The sequence below is a fragment of the Eublepharis macularius genome, chromosome 4 (genome assembly GCF_028583425.1).
Source record: "Eublepharis macularius isolate TG4126 chromosome 4, MPM_Emac_v1.0, whole genome shotgun sequence".
Lineage (NCBI taxonomy): Eukaryota > Metazoa > Chordata > Lepidosauria > Squamata > Eublepharidae > Eublepharis > Eublepharis macularius.
In genome coordinates, this window is record NC_072793.1 from 24,363,437 (window position 1) to 24,380,436 (window position 17,000).

Below are 17,000 nucleotides of genomic sequence, written 5' to 3' on the forward strand. Positions count from 1 at the left end.
CTCCATGTCTCTCTCTCTCAAAATGCCAGCAAAAGCTCTCTCCCACTCCACTGTCTGCTGAAACAGAAAGCCAGAGCTGGGAGCATGGTGCTTTTTATAACCAGAGTTCCCACAGAGCAAAACAGGAGGTCTGTGGTTGGCAGTCAGAACTGCCTAACAGGGTTTGGAGGGATGAGATTGGTGTTCCCATGGCTACAAAAGACCCCCCCCCCCACTCTTTGCTCCCATGTAACAAATTTGGAGCTCCACACTTGGAAGGAAGACCTGCCTAATCAAGCTAAATTGGGCTTAGATTGTGGTTTCCAGGGCAACAGCAGGAGTTCAGACAGAGTGCAGACAGTCCCTACCTATGTTGCCAAGGGAATTGATTGCAGGTGCCAGACTGTCTGGCTTATCGAATGGCTGACAAATGCAACGAACAGGGCTTGGAACGAATACGTGTGTTCAGAACGGCCTCACGAACAGCTTGCTCGCGAACAGCAGAATGGGCTGTTCATGGCTTTTTTTGGTTCATATTGCCGTTCGTGCCCATCTCTAATTATAATACATTCTGCCATGAAGTTATGATACCTTGTAATAAATTAATTATTATGTATTTAACATTAAAGAAATTAAAAGAAAACAATAACCCAGGAAACTCTAGATTATTTTCCATGAACCCATGCTGCGCTCTTTAGGAAGCAAGAGTAAGAGGTGGGACAGGTACATATAGTAAAATTATATGTTGCTTGTGGTGACAAAATCCCTCATCTGGCCCTGATGGGCTGTCACTATTGAGCTTAATATCCACCTTATTCAGTAAGCAAATATATTTTGTGATACTGGGATACAATATGGGGAAGAGTTTCCCTATTCTGGATGCTGTATTTATATCCTAAGAGTACAATTATGTGTGTCTGTTAAAAAAACACTACAGCTATGTCTGGAACATTTTTTATCGGTGACAAGATCTCACTGTTCTCTACAAATTCTAGCAGCACATTATTTATGTGGCACTTAAATATGCCATTTAAAGAGTCACAGTCTTTTCCTTTGGAAAACCTACTCTTAAATTGTACATTGCCTTAAATGCACCCAAATACTGAGCAATCGTTGTCTTACTAATGTGGTTGTTTCCCACTTAGTTTACAATAAGCACTGTTGTCATATGGAATATAAATTAACATACCTAGCTTGTGTGTTGTGTGTGTGGGGGTCAATTATACTGTCATTAATGAGATTGCTACAGTTCTAAGTTATAATTAACATAAATACCAGTGGCCATTGATTAATATTGTTAATGTTTATCAACGGCAAAGCCAAAAAAGGTGTAGTTAAAACTGCTTTTAATAAAAAAATTCCTTTTTGTAGTAAAAAAATGTAAAATTTGTGTTTTAACAGTCTTCTCAGGTAATAATAATAATAGAAAAACAGACCAACATGACTCCTCCTTTAAATACAGACAAGCTGTTTGTTTTATTCATCAATGGAAGGAGAAGCCCCAGGGCTCATTTCGAGGGGGAACATGCAGGAATGCAGTTCTGGTAGTTCTCCAAAGAGGTCACCTGTCTGGTGGCCCTTCCCACCTGATTTTTGGCCATTCTGGGCCTGTTTCAGCCTGGATTGGGGTCGAAATGGCCTGGATAGGGCCCAAAACAGCCAGGATTCATCCTGAAATGGCCAGGATTGGGCCTCTGCTGGGTGGTGGATCACTCTCCCGCTCAGCAGCGGACCGATCCTGACCATTTGGGGCTCCTTTTGGCCATTTTCAGCCCCTTTGGGGCCCAATTTCAGCCCTGAATGGCCAGGATTGGGTCCAAAACAGCCAGGATAAGTGATGTCAGGGGTGTGTGGCATATGCAAATCATTTATGCTAATGACACACTTCCTGTGATGTCAAGGGGCATGGCATATGCTAATGAGTTATGCTAATGAGTTCCTGCAGCTCTTTTTCTACAAAATGACCCCTGAGAAGCCCTATATATCTTAACATACATTTTTGCCTGTACCTATCTGTTTCAGTGTATGTTGCAACTCCCTTTCACTTTTTAGTATATTTAACAGCAACAATAAGGAGGTCTTTTTTTTTCCTTTTCTTTTTTTAACAAGGAGAATTGGATCCCAGTTTTTTACTCCAATTACCCTAACATTCTAGTTGACCACTGTGTACCTGGCAATCTCTCTCCCCAATTCCACACCCAAAGCAATGCAATACTAACACACACACACACACACACACACACACACACACACACACACACACACACACACACACAACTGTAACTTATCCCAATGACTCATTATCAAAAGTTTTTAGATGCCTCACTAGGTTATTTACAGTCTAAGTGAAGTGAATACTGCTAGGAACTTTAGGAAGCATTCCCCCAAAATTCCATACTTTATGTTAATATAGGCTGATTGACCTAAGTTCCCTTAACAAAGGCTTTTGATATATCCTATGTTTATCTGTCATGGGAGACAGCCTTCTCCTCCCACTAGGGTTGACAGCTCCAAGTTGGGAAATTCCTGGAGATCTGGGGAGTGAAACCTGGAGAAACCTTGGAGAAAGTCGGATTTGGGGAGGGAAAGGACCTTGGCATGGCATAATTCCATACAGTCCACCCGCCAAAGTAGCCATTTTCTCCAGGTGAACTGATCTCTGTGGCCTGGAGACCAGTTGTAATTCTGGGAGATCTCCAGCCACTACCTGGAGGCTGGCAACCCTACCTCCCACCAGCTTCCAGATTTTTCAGGGTTTATGAATATTCTCTGTAAATCCTGTAACAGTAAAAGTTCCAACAAAATTTATTAAGCACCTTCCTAGCTCGCTGTTCCAAGGGAAATCATAGGCCTATTTAAGCTTTGCCAGCACATTGCCATAATCTCCCCAATGTTTCAAGAACAGGTGAACCATTGGCCTTTACTGATTCTCTGCCCGTTTTCATACTACTAACCTGCTTCTGTAACGTTGCGAAACGTTGCGCAAAAAATGCGGAAGATAGCGTCTTCTTGCGAGAGTTTTGCGCGATGTCGCGCAAAACTCTCGCGAGAAGATGCTATCTTCCACTTTTTTTGCGCGACGTTTCGCAACGTTACGAAAGCAGGTTAGTAGTGTGAAAACGGCCTCTGCCACCTCTGCTTCCACTCTGTGTGCTGAGATGGGTGCTAGCCAAGGAACTTTGATAAATAAAATTGACTGTGAGTACTGTTTTACCAAGCAAGAGGATTAGGCCAAATATCCTCAGTCACAGAAATGTTTACAAGAAATGAAAAACATCAACACAAAGTAGGCATACATAGCTTTGTTTAAAGACACACTTCTTGGAAACTGGTTCAGCCTGCATGACGAAATAGAATGATGTTTCACTGAAAGAGCTACTAACTAAAGACTCCCTGAAACCAAGCTTTCCGATATAGTACATGTTTTGTGAGTACAAATGTGTACTTCTAGCATCCTCCCACTCCTCTCTCTGATCTTCAGTTTCTTTGTTCATTCTGAAGACAAAGTCATAAAAAGCAATAGATTCGCCTTGCCTTGGATGTACGTAAGAGAAAACCTTTCAGAAAGGATGAGTACACACAGGCTGTTTTGAGTCCGCACTGGTCCAACTAGATGAAACTATTGAGTAAACAATGAGAAGAACCTTAATTCAGAGATCACTTCTTCTGCTAACGAAGTTACATCACAATGTGTGCACTGAGAAAGAGCATGAGACAGTTGACACTGAAGGAGAGACAATGAAATGTTGAACTGGATTTACTTTTTTCAAACTAAGTTTATTATACTTATATCTCGTTCTTGCATGGGATTCCCTATGGTCTCCCATCCAAGCTTCAGCCAACTCTGCAGCCACAGGTGTTCCCAAGACCATTTGCTGAGCCCAAAACAGCAAGTATTTGAAAATAAAGACATGCTGTGCAACACTGCTTTGGTCCGACAGTTCTATTCAACAACCCACTACTACTAAAAACGCACACATCAAGAGGATATTGAATGGAGAAATACATTTGTAGTTCCCCTCTCCTCTTCTACTCTCTCCCTTTTTTTCCTGCTGCACTTTTCAACAGATGTGATTCACTGTAGCTGAACAATTAATCACCCCATCTATCTTTCAGTCAACACAATGAACAACAGCTTCTCATGACTGCCTACAGCAGCTGGGATAATACTTTCACTTATATTCACAGGACATTCCCCCGCAGTCATCACTCTCTGACATAAATCGTACAAACCAACTAGCTCTAGAAAGCCATAATCAGGCAAGGAATGCTCTCATCAGAACCCACACTTTATGGGACGATTGCTGTTGGATTGTCACACACTGAACGGTGTCCTTTCCCCGTCTCTCGTACGCCCACATCTCCTTTCAGTACTATATTTCATGTTTTTAATGCTTTGAGAGAGAATTAGGGAGATCTACCATGTACTGAATTTGGGATTTCTACCATTAATACAAATACTACATCTATGCTATTTATATTACACTGCCCCACAACCACAGGCCTGTTACCAACTCAGCAACTAACAAAGAAAGGGTCTGGCATTATCATCCATATAGTGCATCCCTAATAGGCAGGGAAGTTTGCAACAACACTCATGCTTTCCTTTGCAATATAGTCCCACATCCACCCACTGATTTTCCACATCCATAATCAATCCAGCAAAACTCGGAACGTAAAAGCACAAATGTCTCTGTGCCCTATATATATATCCAATAGCAATAAAAAGCATGTAGTAAGGTGGGCAGGGCTTTCTATTTTAGAATCCCAGAGACCCTGCTCTATACCAGTTACACATAATATAAGGTATAAAATGAAGTGTAAGGGATTTACATCTCTTGCAAACTAAAGCTTGTCTTTTGCCACTCTAATCTACAAGGCTATATCTAGAATTATTTTTAAAGCAGTGAACATTTCCTGTATCCTGAATAACAATTCCACAGACATGTGCCCCTCCACAGTGTTGTGTACCAAATTCTAGTTCTAGCCACTATACGTCAAAAATGAAATTGCAGAGCTGGAAAAAATATAGAACAGGGTAACCCAGATGATTAAGGGGTTGTGGCACCTTGCCACTGGGGCAAGGTGCCACAAGAGAGCTTTTCTCTCTTCCTCAGAATAACAGAACTCAATGGGCAACAGATTCATGATGGGAAAAGAAGGAAACACTTCTTAGTGAGTAACTGAATTATGGAATTCACTGTCAGCAAATGTAGCGATAGCCACTAGCATGAATGGCTTTAAATAGGGTTTAGACAGATCCATGTAGGATAGTCTCGTCAATGGATACTAGCTACGGAGACTACAGTGAACCTCCATATGCTGAGGCAGTAAACCTTAATACCAATGTTAGAAGGCAACCACAGGGGAGGGGAAGACTTTGGCTTTTACCTATCCTCCAGTCCTTGGGATTTTGGCCTTATCAAAATCCAAGTGATTGTCAGCAAGTCAGAGCCCATGGAACTCTACTGGTTGGGAGGTGGTGAGCCAGTTTAAAAAGGGGAAGGAGAAACTTTTCCCCTCGTACAGGGGATAAGAACATTAGTTGATCCAGGATTTTTATTTGACTTTTAGGTAGGATTTAGGTAAGCTTAGGGAAGAAAGCTTATATTTAGGTGATACATAAGCCCATTGGTAAAAGCCAGAAGTATCAAATCTACCTGGGCGGTTTCTCAGAACCAGAGACTGATAGTCCTACACCTTTGAGATAATCTGTCTGGGGAAAGGGGAATCAAATTTCCTCTCAGTATATGTGCATGTTAAGAGAGGCTCAGATTCAATGTGTTAACTCTTATTGGGAAAAACAGTAATTTCTGGAGAGTGAAGCTGAGAGCCAGTTGTACATTCTAGACTGAAGAATTCCACACAAAACCTTTACCTTGTTTTACACCTTATTTTCTGTAAACAAATCTTTGTTGTTCATTACACCTGTGTCTTGTCTGTCTAGTCAAAATAGCTATGAAGAGGGGTTTATACTTAAGGTGTGCAAGCACCGAGTCATTACTGACCCATGGGGAGACGTTGCATCACAGCATTTTCTTGGCAGACTTTTTGTTACGGGGTGGTTTGCCATTGCCTTCCCAAGTGAGGTAAATTTATACTTACCTCACAGTTAAGTACATTATTCTAGTAGAGTCTCAAATGAGAGCCCTTTAGAGAGCACAAAGCTTTACACACTACCAACTAGTTTAAGCTTCTGTCCTCCCTTTTTACTGACTGTGGGTGACTGGGGTTTTAACAAAGAAAAGAAGGGACCAGAGAGCGGGGGCACGGACAGCCTTAAATCCAGAGGGCAGTTACCTCAGAATCCTCTTTCTCTTCTCTCTCATTCCAACCTTCCCATTGTTAGCCACCAACCTTGTCTGTTGGTCCTCTAGGACAAAGTGTTGGTCACTGTGTTAAACAGGATGTCAGACTAGATAGCCTTATCCAGCAGAGGCTCTTTTTACATTCTTAATGTTGCATATTCACATGGCTATTGTCTGTAAAGTGCACAACAACAACAACAACAACAACAACAACATTCTATTTATATACTTAACACTCACTCAGAGCGGTTTACAAAGTATGTTATTATTATCCCCACAACAAACACCCTGTGAAGTGGATGGGGCTGAGAGAGCTCTGGAAGAACTGTGGCTGACCCAAGGTCACCCAGCTGGCTTCAGGTGGAGGAGTGGGGAATCAAACCTGGTTCTCCAGATTAGAGTCCCGCCGTTCTTAACCACTACACCAAATCAAGCCAATATATATGCAGGTATGGAGTGAAACACTGGCAGAGTTACATAAAGAAAACATGAAAAAATCTTCACATGTGAGGGCTGTCTGATCAGATTAGACCAGAAAAAGAAGTTTCTAGGTATTCACAAGGGAATGAGGTGCTGAGCCCCTGCACTTCATAGTGAGACCTTAAGCGTCACATGGTGTTTAGCATGTCTTGCATATTAATTTAAGGCACAAATCTCAGCATGTGTGATGAAATACTTTCCTACTACCTCACAGGGTGTTTGTTGTTGTGGGGATAATAATGACATACTTTGTAAACCGCTCTGAGTGGGCATTAAGTTGTCCTGAAGGGTGGTATATAAATCGAATGTTGTTGTTGTTGTTGTTGTTGTTATTACTACTACTACTAAACTGACTGCTCCAGTAAAGAACTTGGACCCTGATACTTTCTCCTTTGATGCTGGAGTTCAGTATGAATGAGGAATAAAACGAAAGTGACTCCATCTTAAATGCTTTGTGATAGCAACTATAAGATACTAGATATTTTGTGCAAAAAATGTTTACAGAGGACTGGTGTCACCATCACTGAGGATTTCACACCAGTATTGAAGATGATGGGATAGAAAACTACCCCTTGCTTATTAAATCCAACTTCTGACAGTTCACAAGAACTGTAATTTGCCACTCTCGTTTTTCTATAGAAGTTTGAAAATAATTTTAAATCAACAGGAAAGAGGAGACATCATCAAATGAGAGACGGTGAGACAGAAAGAGAAAGGGAATGAAAAAGGGAGGGAAAGAGAGGCCAAGGCACACAGAAACCTATCAGATAGATGTCTGAGCTTGATTCTGCAAGATTTGCAAGAAAACCCCAACTTTCTCATGGATGCAGTTCAGTCACCATGGGAAGTATCTTCACCAAGCACAAACAAGCGAACAAGCTATCATATACAATAATACTGAGATAAAGGAGACAGGATTTGAAACATATTTTACACCCCCCCACTAGGGCTTTTTTTCTGGGAAAAGAGGTGGTGGAACTCAGTGGGCTGCCCTCGGAGAAAATGGTCACATGGCTGGTGGCCCCGCCCCCGGATCTCCAGACAGAGGGGAGTTTAGATTGCCCTCTGCCATGGCGTGGAGGGCAATCTAAACTCCCCTCTGTCTGGAGATCCGGGGGCGGGGCCACCAGCCATGTGACCATTTTCAAGAGGTTCTGGAACTCCCTTCCACTGCGTTCCAGCTGAAAAAAAGCCCTGCCCCCCACCATATTAATATGGTTACTCACACTGTCCACTGCAAGAATTTTGGCCCAGATGAAGACGAGAAGAGGTCTCAGCTCTCGAGCAGAACTCTGAAGGAGCTTTAACACGTAGGGGAAAATGCCAACAGACAAAGCCTGAGGGAAGAAAATAGAGAACAGAACATAAACTTCATATTTGTAGAGTGCAAACAGATCGACTTATGTTATCTCTTATCCATCCCCGCACTTCAATATAATGAAGAATGCATGACAGGAGAATGGCAATACTACGGACGAGCCTTGCGTGCGCATTTCAGGTTGATTTAATACCTAGATGTTACCTGGTACTTTCAAAAATATTTTGGCCTGCCCAAAATCACAGCTTACGAGTATCAATTTTTACTCAGTACACTGATGCTCTGCTTTCTTTTATACTCCTCATTTGAGACCTCTTGCACTCACAAACAGGTGCAAAAGTTCAGTCATCAAGCTTTTCATTAGATACCTACAAGGAAAATAGTGTTCCATTCTTTGCTTCGCACTTTAATTTGTTTGAACTTTTCATCTTAAAAATAAACTGCTACTCTTTAACTGCGTGTGCATTCAACCATAAATAGTTAAAAAGGAACATGTCCTTTCTCCTCTAAGGTGACTCCTGCTCTTGTAGACTATGCCTGAAGTATGGGTAAAATTCACAACAGCTTGGAGTTGATCTAGTTTTTTATTCTCATTTTACCCAAGCAGCTTGTTCAATAAACTCGACATACCGCAAGAAGGAATCTGAGCATTCACATCACCTTCCTTATTATCACTGCACTCAGCTGCAGGCAGAATTGGAGAGTCCAAACAAGGTTGGGACTGCTGTCTTCAGCTAATATGTACCACATACAAAAAGGATTCCCATTCACTTCGATCACCTGCTGAGGCTCTGGCAGCCTGATTTACGATGACCTTAAGGTCATCCGACGGCTGACAGATAGCCGCTATTGCTATGAACTCAAGGGACAATCTATTTCACATCCTGCATGTATACAATATATACCCACCAAACTGACAGCCCAGGGACCGAGGTCCAAAAACCGGCCCAGCAAATCTAGAGCTCGCAGTCGATGCACCTGGCTTAGGAGCACCTGCAAGAACAAGAGATGGGGGGGGGGGAAGGGGAACAGGTGTTAGCACGCAGAGTTGGAACTTTAGCGCCTCCATCTTTCTTTACCACCATCTGTGACGGAGCATCTCAGGGGCTAAGGGGCTATATCTCAAACCTGGTAGCTGTCTGGTATTCCATCAGGGGAGGATGACGATGCTGATCCCCCCCCCCCCCGGCACAGAAGGGCTGTGCAGGCTGAGATAAACAAGGCTGGTGATGATAACCACTTGCCAGTTTTGGAAACAGAGTGGGCCTGCCAGGTGGCTGCCCAGAGCAGTTGCCTAGTGCAGCTTAGCTGAATAAGCCGCTTAGTTAAAATAAGCATTGACATAGATCAGCCATTTAAAGAAAATTTACTATGGAAAACAGAGAATGACTATGTTCAGGCTACAACCGTTCCACAATAGGAAAGTAGGACATTTTTTTTATGTACAGAGGATAATTCAGAAATGTGAGCCAAACCGTGGAAGATAGGGCAAATCACATATGAGAGAGATTAAATAATCAAGAAATCAAGCATGTGGGAGATTTTATTACAGAAAACATTTATCTATGTTAGAGATGGGGAACACGACACAAAGCCTGGGAGAAAACCTTACACATCCTACTCTCTCTCTCTCTCTGAATACCAGGTAATGAAGGCAAACAACAAGGGGACACTGTTGCCTCGTGCCCTGCTTGCAGGCTTCCTAGAGGCATTTGACTGGTCACATGCAAGCGGACTACAGTGGAGACAAACTGCTTGTCTGACGCCACCAACTGAATACAAGACAAAGGTGAGATCTGAGCTTCCAAACAAGACCACTCCTTTGAACCTATACCTGCTTCTGCAACACAAAGTCAGTTTCTAAACAATGCCAACAACTCAGTCAGGCCAAGTCTCTACTTAACTTGGGTCACCTTCTAGGGGTGAATGGGGAAGGCTGAAGAAAGGCTCCCAGGGATGGGAGAACAGTAACATTACAGTTTGAACACAGGCACTGCCACATCAGTGAGAGGCTGAGAGCCAGTTTGGCGTAGTGATTAAGAGCGGCAGGACTCTAATCTGGAGAGCCAGGTTTGATTCCTCACTCCTCCACCTGAAGCCAGCTGGGTGACCTTGATTCAGTCACAGCTTCTTGGAGCTCTCTCAGCCCCACCCACCTAACAGGGTGATTGTTATGGGGATTGTTATGTTTGTAAAGCAGTATATAAATTGAAGGTCATCATCATCATCATCATCAACAGCTAGCTAACCAAAGTGCCACCCCACTGAAGGTAAGCCAGCCTCCTCCACAGTCTAGCAATGCCCCTTATTTACAGGTGTCCATTGGTGCTACCAAAGAATTAACAAGGACAGACAGAAAGTAAATCCAGCAAATTACATCAGTACTGGAATGCTGGCACCCATTAATCATAGCAAGTTGCAGTCACCATCCTATGGGCAAAATCAATACAGAAATAATCAATCCACTTTTATTCTTACTATACCTTCCCGAAGATGGCGGTGTGGTGGGGTGTGCATACTGAATGAAGGAGCATCACTCATTAGAAGGGAGCAGTTTCCAATATATGCTTTTCAGCTACAGAGATGTGATGTTCTAATACAGGGGTCCCCAACATGTAGCCAGTGGGCGTCCTACACCTTTTCTGGTGCCCACTAAGCATTTTCATGAAGTGGTGGGCCAGGTGGAGATGTGCCCAGCAGGGCTAATTGTTTCGACCATCTCTTTAAGGCAAGAAAGGGTACCTTGTGCACAGGCTCAAAGGGGGCCTCTGGAAGCTCAAGGAGATACTCGGCATTCTGATTTGGAACGCTGAAGGGCTGGTCATGCATTTTAATTGGTTGCTCAAGAAGGAGAGGCTCTGCATTCCTCGCTGCATATAGCAAACAGTCCAGTAGCACCTTTAAGACTAACCAACTTTATTGTAGCATAAGCTTTCGAGAATCACAGCTTTGCTAAGTTGGTTAGTCTTAAAGGTGCTACTAGACTGTTTGCTATTTTGCTACTACAGACTAACACGGTTAACTCCTCTGGATCTATTGCTGCATATGTTTCACTCTACCTGCCTGCACTGAGATCACAGGACCGCTGGGCTGGGCTGTTTCTTGGTGCTGGGAGGAGTGAGTGCAAAATGACCCGATTCCAGAGACTTAAGTGGCAGGGAGGAAAGGGGGGGGAAGGGAGAGGAAAAACATCCTGATCCACTTTAAAAGTTAGGAGCCAAAGGCAAAGACCAGAGCACCCCAAAAGAGGGAATGAATGGCAAACACATGCAATGGAGTGCTCACACCAGTAACAAAGCTGCTGCATCATTTAAAGTTGAGAGTTGCAGAGAAAGAAATAATTCATCCTTCCAGCAACTGCAGCAGGTGGGTTTAGGCAGTGTTTTGTTTAAGCTCGCTGCTCGATGTTAGTGGAAGGCAGCATGGCTGGATCCTTTATGATGGCAGGCAAGGCATGATGGAGCAATATAACTGAACCATATGGCAAAAGGGGGAGCAGGTTTTATTTCCTCACGGATGAAAGCAAAATGCTTGATCAAGGAAAGATGTTGCATTTTCAGGAGTCCATAAATGGAGATGAGAGGGAACTGGAAAGCAGTGAAGAGGGGGGGGGTGGCCTTTCGGAGGAATGGAAAGTGGACAGCTATTGCTGTCTATACAGCTACTAAGGCTGCAAGTGAAGGATTACTGGCCCTGTGTCTGGGATTTTCCCTGGCTGTGGTGAACTTCTCTCCAGGATCGACCCCCATCCCTAGAGCTTTCTTGCTCGATGAAGGCTCCTGTTCTGTTCGTCCCATGTCAGTGCTCTCTGGTAGCATTCCTTGATCTGATTTTCTCCCTCCCCCCTTCTTCTTTTTCTTCTCAGAATTGCTCTTCGCAGTTCTACTTGTACTCATTGCCATTATATGCTTTTAAATTCTATTTTACTTAATTTATGCCCCACATTTCTCCCTAGAGAGGATCCAATGTGGCTTATATACTTCTTTCCATTTTATACTTACAACAGCCCTGTGAGGTAGGTTAGGCTGAGTGTGTGTGACTGGCTCAAGGTCACCCAGCAAGCTTCCATGGCAGTGTGAGGTTTGATATGAACCAGCAGATAAGAACTTGCTGGTGATCTCTGGCCCCAGGGAGGCTTGTTTGGCCTCAACCAGGGCCAGGGCCTTTTTGGTCCTGGCCCCAACCTGGTGGAACTCTCTGTCTGAAGACACTCGGGCTCGCCAAGATCTAGTATCATTTCGGAGGGCCTGAAAGACAGAGATGTTCTGCTGGGCATATGGTTGAGGCCAGTATTAGGACCATCATTGAGCCTCCCGTCGACTTCTCCTATCCAATGACATCCTGTCTGTCTGGGTGTCTCCCTCTTTGTATTTGAGGGCAGGAATGTGCAATAGGCCATCTGAGTTATGATTTTATGATATGATTTTAATTGTATTTATATAATTATGCATTTTATTAATGTTGTACCCCGACCTGAGCCCGCTTGCGGGGAGGGTGGGCTAAATACCAAATAAAGTAAAGTAAAGAATTGCTAAGAGTATACAATATAACAAGAACTATGTTTTAATGTGTTAATTTCTTATACATTATTTATTTAAGTTATTAAATATTAGTAAGTATGTGGTTTGTGGTTGGCTCCGCCTCTTCCAGCAGCCATTTTGAGCTTGCACCAACCACCCTCTGTCAGAGTTCCAAAGGTGCCCACAGTCTCAAAAGGGACCACAGGGACCCCTGTTCTAATACGAAATGGTTTAGATAACACCAGGGTTTTTTTTCTGGGAAAAGAGGTGGTGGAACTCAGTGGGTTGCCCTCAGAGGAAATGGTCACATGGCTGGTGTCCCTGCCCCCTGATCTCCAGACAGAGGGGAGTTTAGATTGCCCTCCGCGCCACTCCAGCAGTGCGGCGGGCAATCTCAACTCCCCTCTGTCTGGAGATCAGGGGGTGGGGCCACAAGCCATGTGACCATTTTCAAGAGGTTCTGGAACTCTGTTCCCCCACATTCCCCCTGAAAAAAAGCCCTGGATAACACCAAGGAAAAAGTATGTGGTACGATGGCGCGGGGGAAAAGAGGAGAGATTAAGGTGAGAATTAAATCTCCAGTCCAAAAATATAAAGAACAGCAAGAAATACTTGGAAGCAGTAATCAGCTTTTGCTTTCCCTGGCAAACGGATGCCAAGAGATTAGAGTGAAAGGAATGCAAGAAGATGTCACACATTAGTCATTTAATACAAACTCATTAAAGCCACGTCCAACTATGTTAATGAACTGACTGCTCTACAGGATCACATTTAGCTGGGTGTGAAATATTATCAGGCTGTGCCTTCTCTCTCTTGTAATCATTTTAATAGAATTAAAATTTTGCACTGCAATGTGTAATCTGTGGTTTTAAATCAATTGCATTTCCATTCTGAATAACAAAAACTGGATTTGTCCCTCTTTTTTGTCACAATGTTCTTACACTTTGTTTACTATTGACATTCTTTCTGCCTCCCATACCTTTCCCCTGAGATTATTATTCTTAGTGCTTATAATATAGAGTGCAGGGCCAGGAATATAAAATAAAATATAAGGTGCATTAAGGAATAAATGGATCTCTTACCAGTACATCTTAACAGTCTACTCTAGGGCATTGGCAAAGGGCATAAGAGGGCTGGTTACACTGGTTATATTCTAGGACATCAGACTAAATTGTAATTTGACATGAGACAAAAACTGCTATCTTAAAAACAAATACTGGTAAACGAGACAAAACAAGATGTTGAAAATTATCATTCAGCATTTGTTTAGCACTTTTGCGCTAGGTGTTGTACAGCCCTCCTATCAGATAGGCTGGGAGCAGGGCCAGTCAGGGAGACTGAGTGGCGATTGGGGGCAGAGCCAGGGAGGTGGGGCCAGGGGAGGCCTTTAAATTCAGGTTCCTGTGAAGGCCGAGGAGGATTTTGCAGGGAGAGACAGCTGGAGCGTGCTGCTACTCCCAGGGCAGGAGAAGGAACAAGGTGGTGCAACCCCCTTCCCTGCCCATCTGAGGCCGGAGGGCACCTGCCTGGAGAGCTGGTAGGATGGCAGGCTGTCAGGAGAGGGCGCCAGTGAGGGAGGGGCCTCACAGTTATAAACTGAAAATGAGAATGGTAACAAAGGAAACTGTCAGTGGCCAAGCACATGTGGAAAGAATGAAAATAATTCAAGTCACTGTGGTATAGTGGTGCAGTGTTCTAGACTAAGATATGGAAGTCTCATGAGCAAAGGCCCCAAGTGACTGGCCCAAAGTCACACGAATGAGCCTTATGGCGCCCTCTTTCAGCGTAGCCTGCTGGTGAGGGTACAGCAGAAGGCAAGAAAAACCAATATATATGCTGCCCTGACCTTCTTGGAGGAAGGGCAGAATAAAAATGTACTGAACAAATTAGATTTTTTTTGGTTGGATCATGCCACAAAACTATCTAGTCTAGTGCTCTATTTCTAACAGAGGGCAACCACGCTTTAAAAACGTACAACAGTTCTGGACTAGGATCTGTGAGAACCAGGTCTGAATCCTAACTCTCGCCAAAGAAGCTTGCTTGGGTGACCTTGGGCCAGTCACGGTCTCTCACCCTCACCCACCTCAAAGGGATGCTGTTGTAAGCTGCTTTGGGTCCCCACTGGGGATAAAAAAATGGGGTAAAACTATCTAAATCAAAATAAATAAATGACAAAAGGCATGATGGGAATCGCTATCCTATTTGTTTGCGGCACTCGTTTTGAAAGGCAGCATCATTCTTAAGAGGTATTCAATTCGTTGACTCTCACTGCTAATAGCCACGGAAAGATTTCTCCTCCACAAATGTGTGTAATGCTTTTTAAAACCCATCGAAGCTAATGAGCATCGCCTCACTTTGCGCTACAAATTCCGTTAGTTATGCATTGCATTTAGCCTGAACCGACTGGCAATCAATTACGTTGGATAACTCTGAGTTCTATTATGGTGAGAATTATCTATAACTATAAACTCTCTCCACATGATTAATAATTTCATAACTTTTATTATATCTCCTCCTTCCATTTTTCATAAATTAAAAAGCCTGTTTCACAAACCTTTTATTTTAGATAAGGTGCTCAAATCCATTGTTTCATTTGCCCTTCTCTGCATCTCCTCCCCAATAACCTCGTTTTTTTCAAAGTTGGGGCAAGCAGAACTACTTTTGATCCATTTTTGAGGCAGTAAATTTGATTGCCTACCATAAGGATAGGCTGAAAGAGTTATACAGAAGTATATCATAAGAAATAAATATTTACAAATAATTACATATGTCCTTGGGTATGGAAATCCAAAATCCTGCTTGCATGTCTAGTTGCAATGTTACAGAACTGACAGTGCTATCCTAAGTACAGATCTAAACCCAGTGACTGCAGTGGACTTAGAAGGGTGTAACCCTCTTAGGATTACACTTAGGGTTGCCAGGTCCCTTGACTCCCCTGGCGGGAGATTGGGAGCCTGGCACCTACTTTGCTGTGCCCCGGGTCCTTGTATTGTGCATGTGCACAGTGTGCATGCTTCTGGCTTGCATGATGATGTCACTTCCAGGAAGTAACATCATCGTGTGGATCAAAGGGTGGCTTGGGAGTGCTCTCCCGGTCAGAAAGGGGCTGGATCTGCCTGCTGCAGGGCGTGTTCTGGCCCAAAACGGGTGCTGTGGGTGTGGGAGCATGCCACGCCGCCTGGGGGAGTACCATGCTGCCCAGAGGGGGGGCACCCTGAGGAGCGTGCCCCCCCCGCTGGCCAAGTAAGTGAGTGCAGGGGGAGGGGGGAGCAGGGGACCCCTGCCCCGGGCAGGGGAATGGCACACCTAATTACACTATAAGAGAAGGAGATACAGATCATGTAGGTAAGTGCCATGCAACCAGAGAGAAGGAGGGGAGGGGGGGGTCAGCTTTCTTGCTCAAAATACATCCTCCTTTCATCATCTTCCCCATGCAGATACAATTTACTGAAATGTAAAATATCTGGTGGCAGCTGAGTCAAAATGCCTGAAGCAAAGCCCAGGGTCTAATTAGTAACTCAAACTGGTTAACTTGCTAAACATACCTCATTTCAGCAACAGTTTCCAGTATATATCTGGCGGTGTTGCATCCTGGTTCTCCTGCAGGGCTGTAAGTTAACTAATATATATAGTTCTCTAATCTTTGCCTGCCACTTTCTCTTTTTTTAATTAAGAATTTTATAAAATAAAAAAATCAAACATACCGAGACAATTACACAAACACTAACCAAACAAAAAATCAGCTAGCGAAAAAGCAAACAAAAATAACAAGCCTGCTGCCTTCTCGTCCAATACCTTGCAGAAACCGATCGTGCTGCAGTTATCATATTCTGAATTATCACCTGGTCCTGTTTTGAGAGCTCTGCAACATAGCTCAAAAGAAAAAAATTCTGGAAACCACAGCACCATTATGTACTTCCAGCAATTTTTCTTGCTGGTGTTCTCCTGAATTCTTGAGCCATAGGGCAGTGCTACCATAGATGTAAAGCAATGTGTTAGATGAGAGGAGAATGATGTGAGCCACTTTGGGTCCCCATTGGGGAAAAAGGTGGGGTATAAGTAAAGTAAAGTAAAGTAAAGTAAAGTAAAGTAAAGTAAAGTAAAGTAATTAAATGAATATATTGCACTCACAACATTGCCTGCAATTATTATCATTCGTATTGTATATCTCTATAACTTTAAAGTGGCAATAAGTATCATTGGACTGTCATCTTACTGATCTTCTCTTTTAGTAGTAAGCTCACTGTAAATGCAAACCAGGGTGGAGAAAAATCAATTATTTTTTTTTAAAAATTGAAAATCAAATTTTTAAAAATTTAAATCGGATTTTTATTTAAATCAGATTTTGTTTGATAAATGCTTTTGGAAGGAAAATCGATCTAAAGATAGCTTTCT

General features: G+C 43.2%; 1 protein-coding gene across 3 annotated transcripts in view; it reads right to left on the reverse strand.

Moving 5' to 3' along the window:
* Positions 1-17,000, reverse strand: part of RPTOR (regulatory associated protein of MTOR complex 1) — a 525,720-nt gene that overhangs the window by 150,693 nt on the left and 358,027 nt on the right. For all 3 annotated transcript variants that reach the window (XM_054976818.1, XM_054976816.1, XM_054976815.1), the window contains exons 12-13: positions 8,995-9,078; positions 7,994-8,104 (exon numbers count right to left, since the gene is read on the reverse strand). In XM_054976818.1, coding sequence (XP_054832793.1) covers positions 7,994-8,104; positions 8,995-9,078 — 195 coding nt within the window. The remainder of the gene's footprint in view (positions 1-7,993; positions 8,105-8,994; positions 9,079-17,000) is intronic.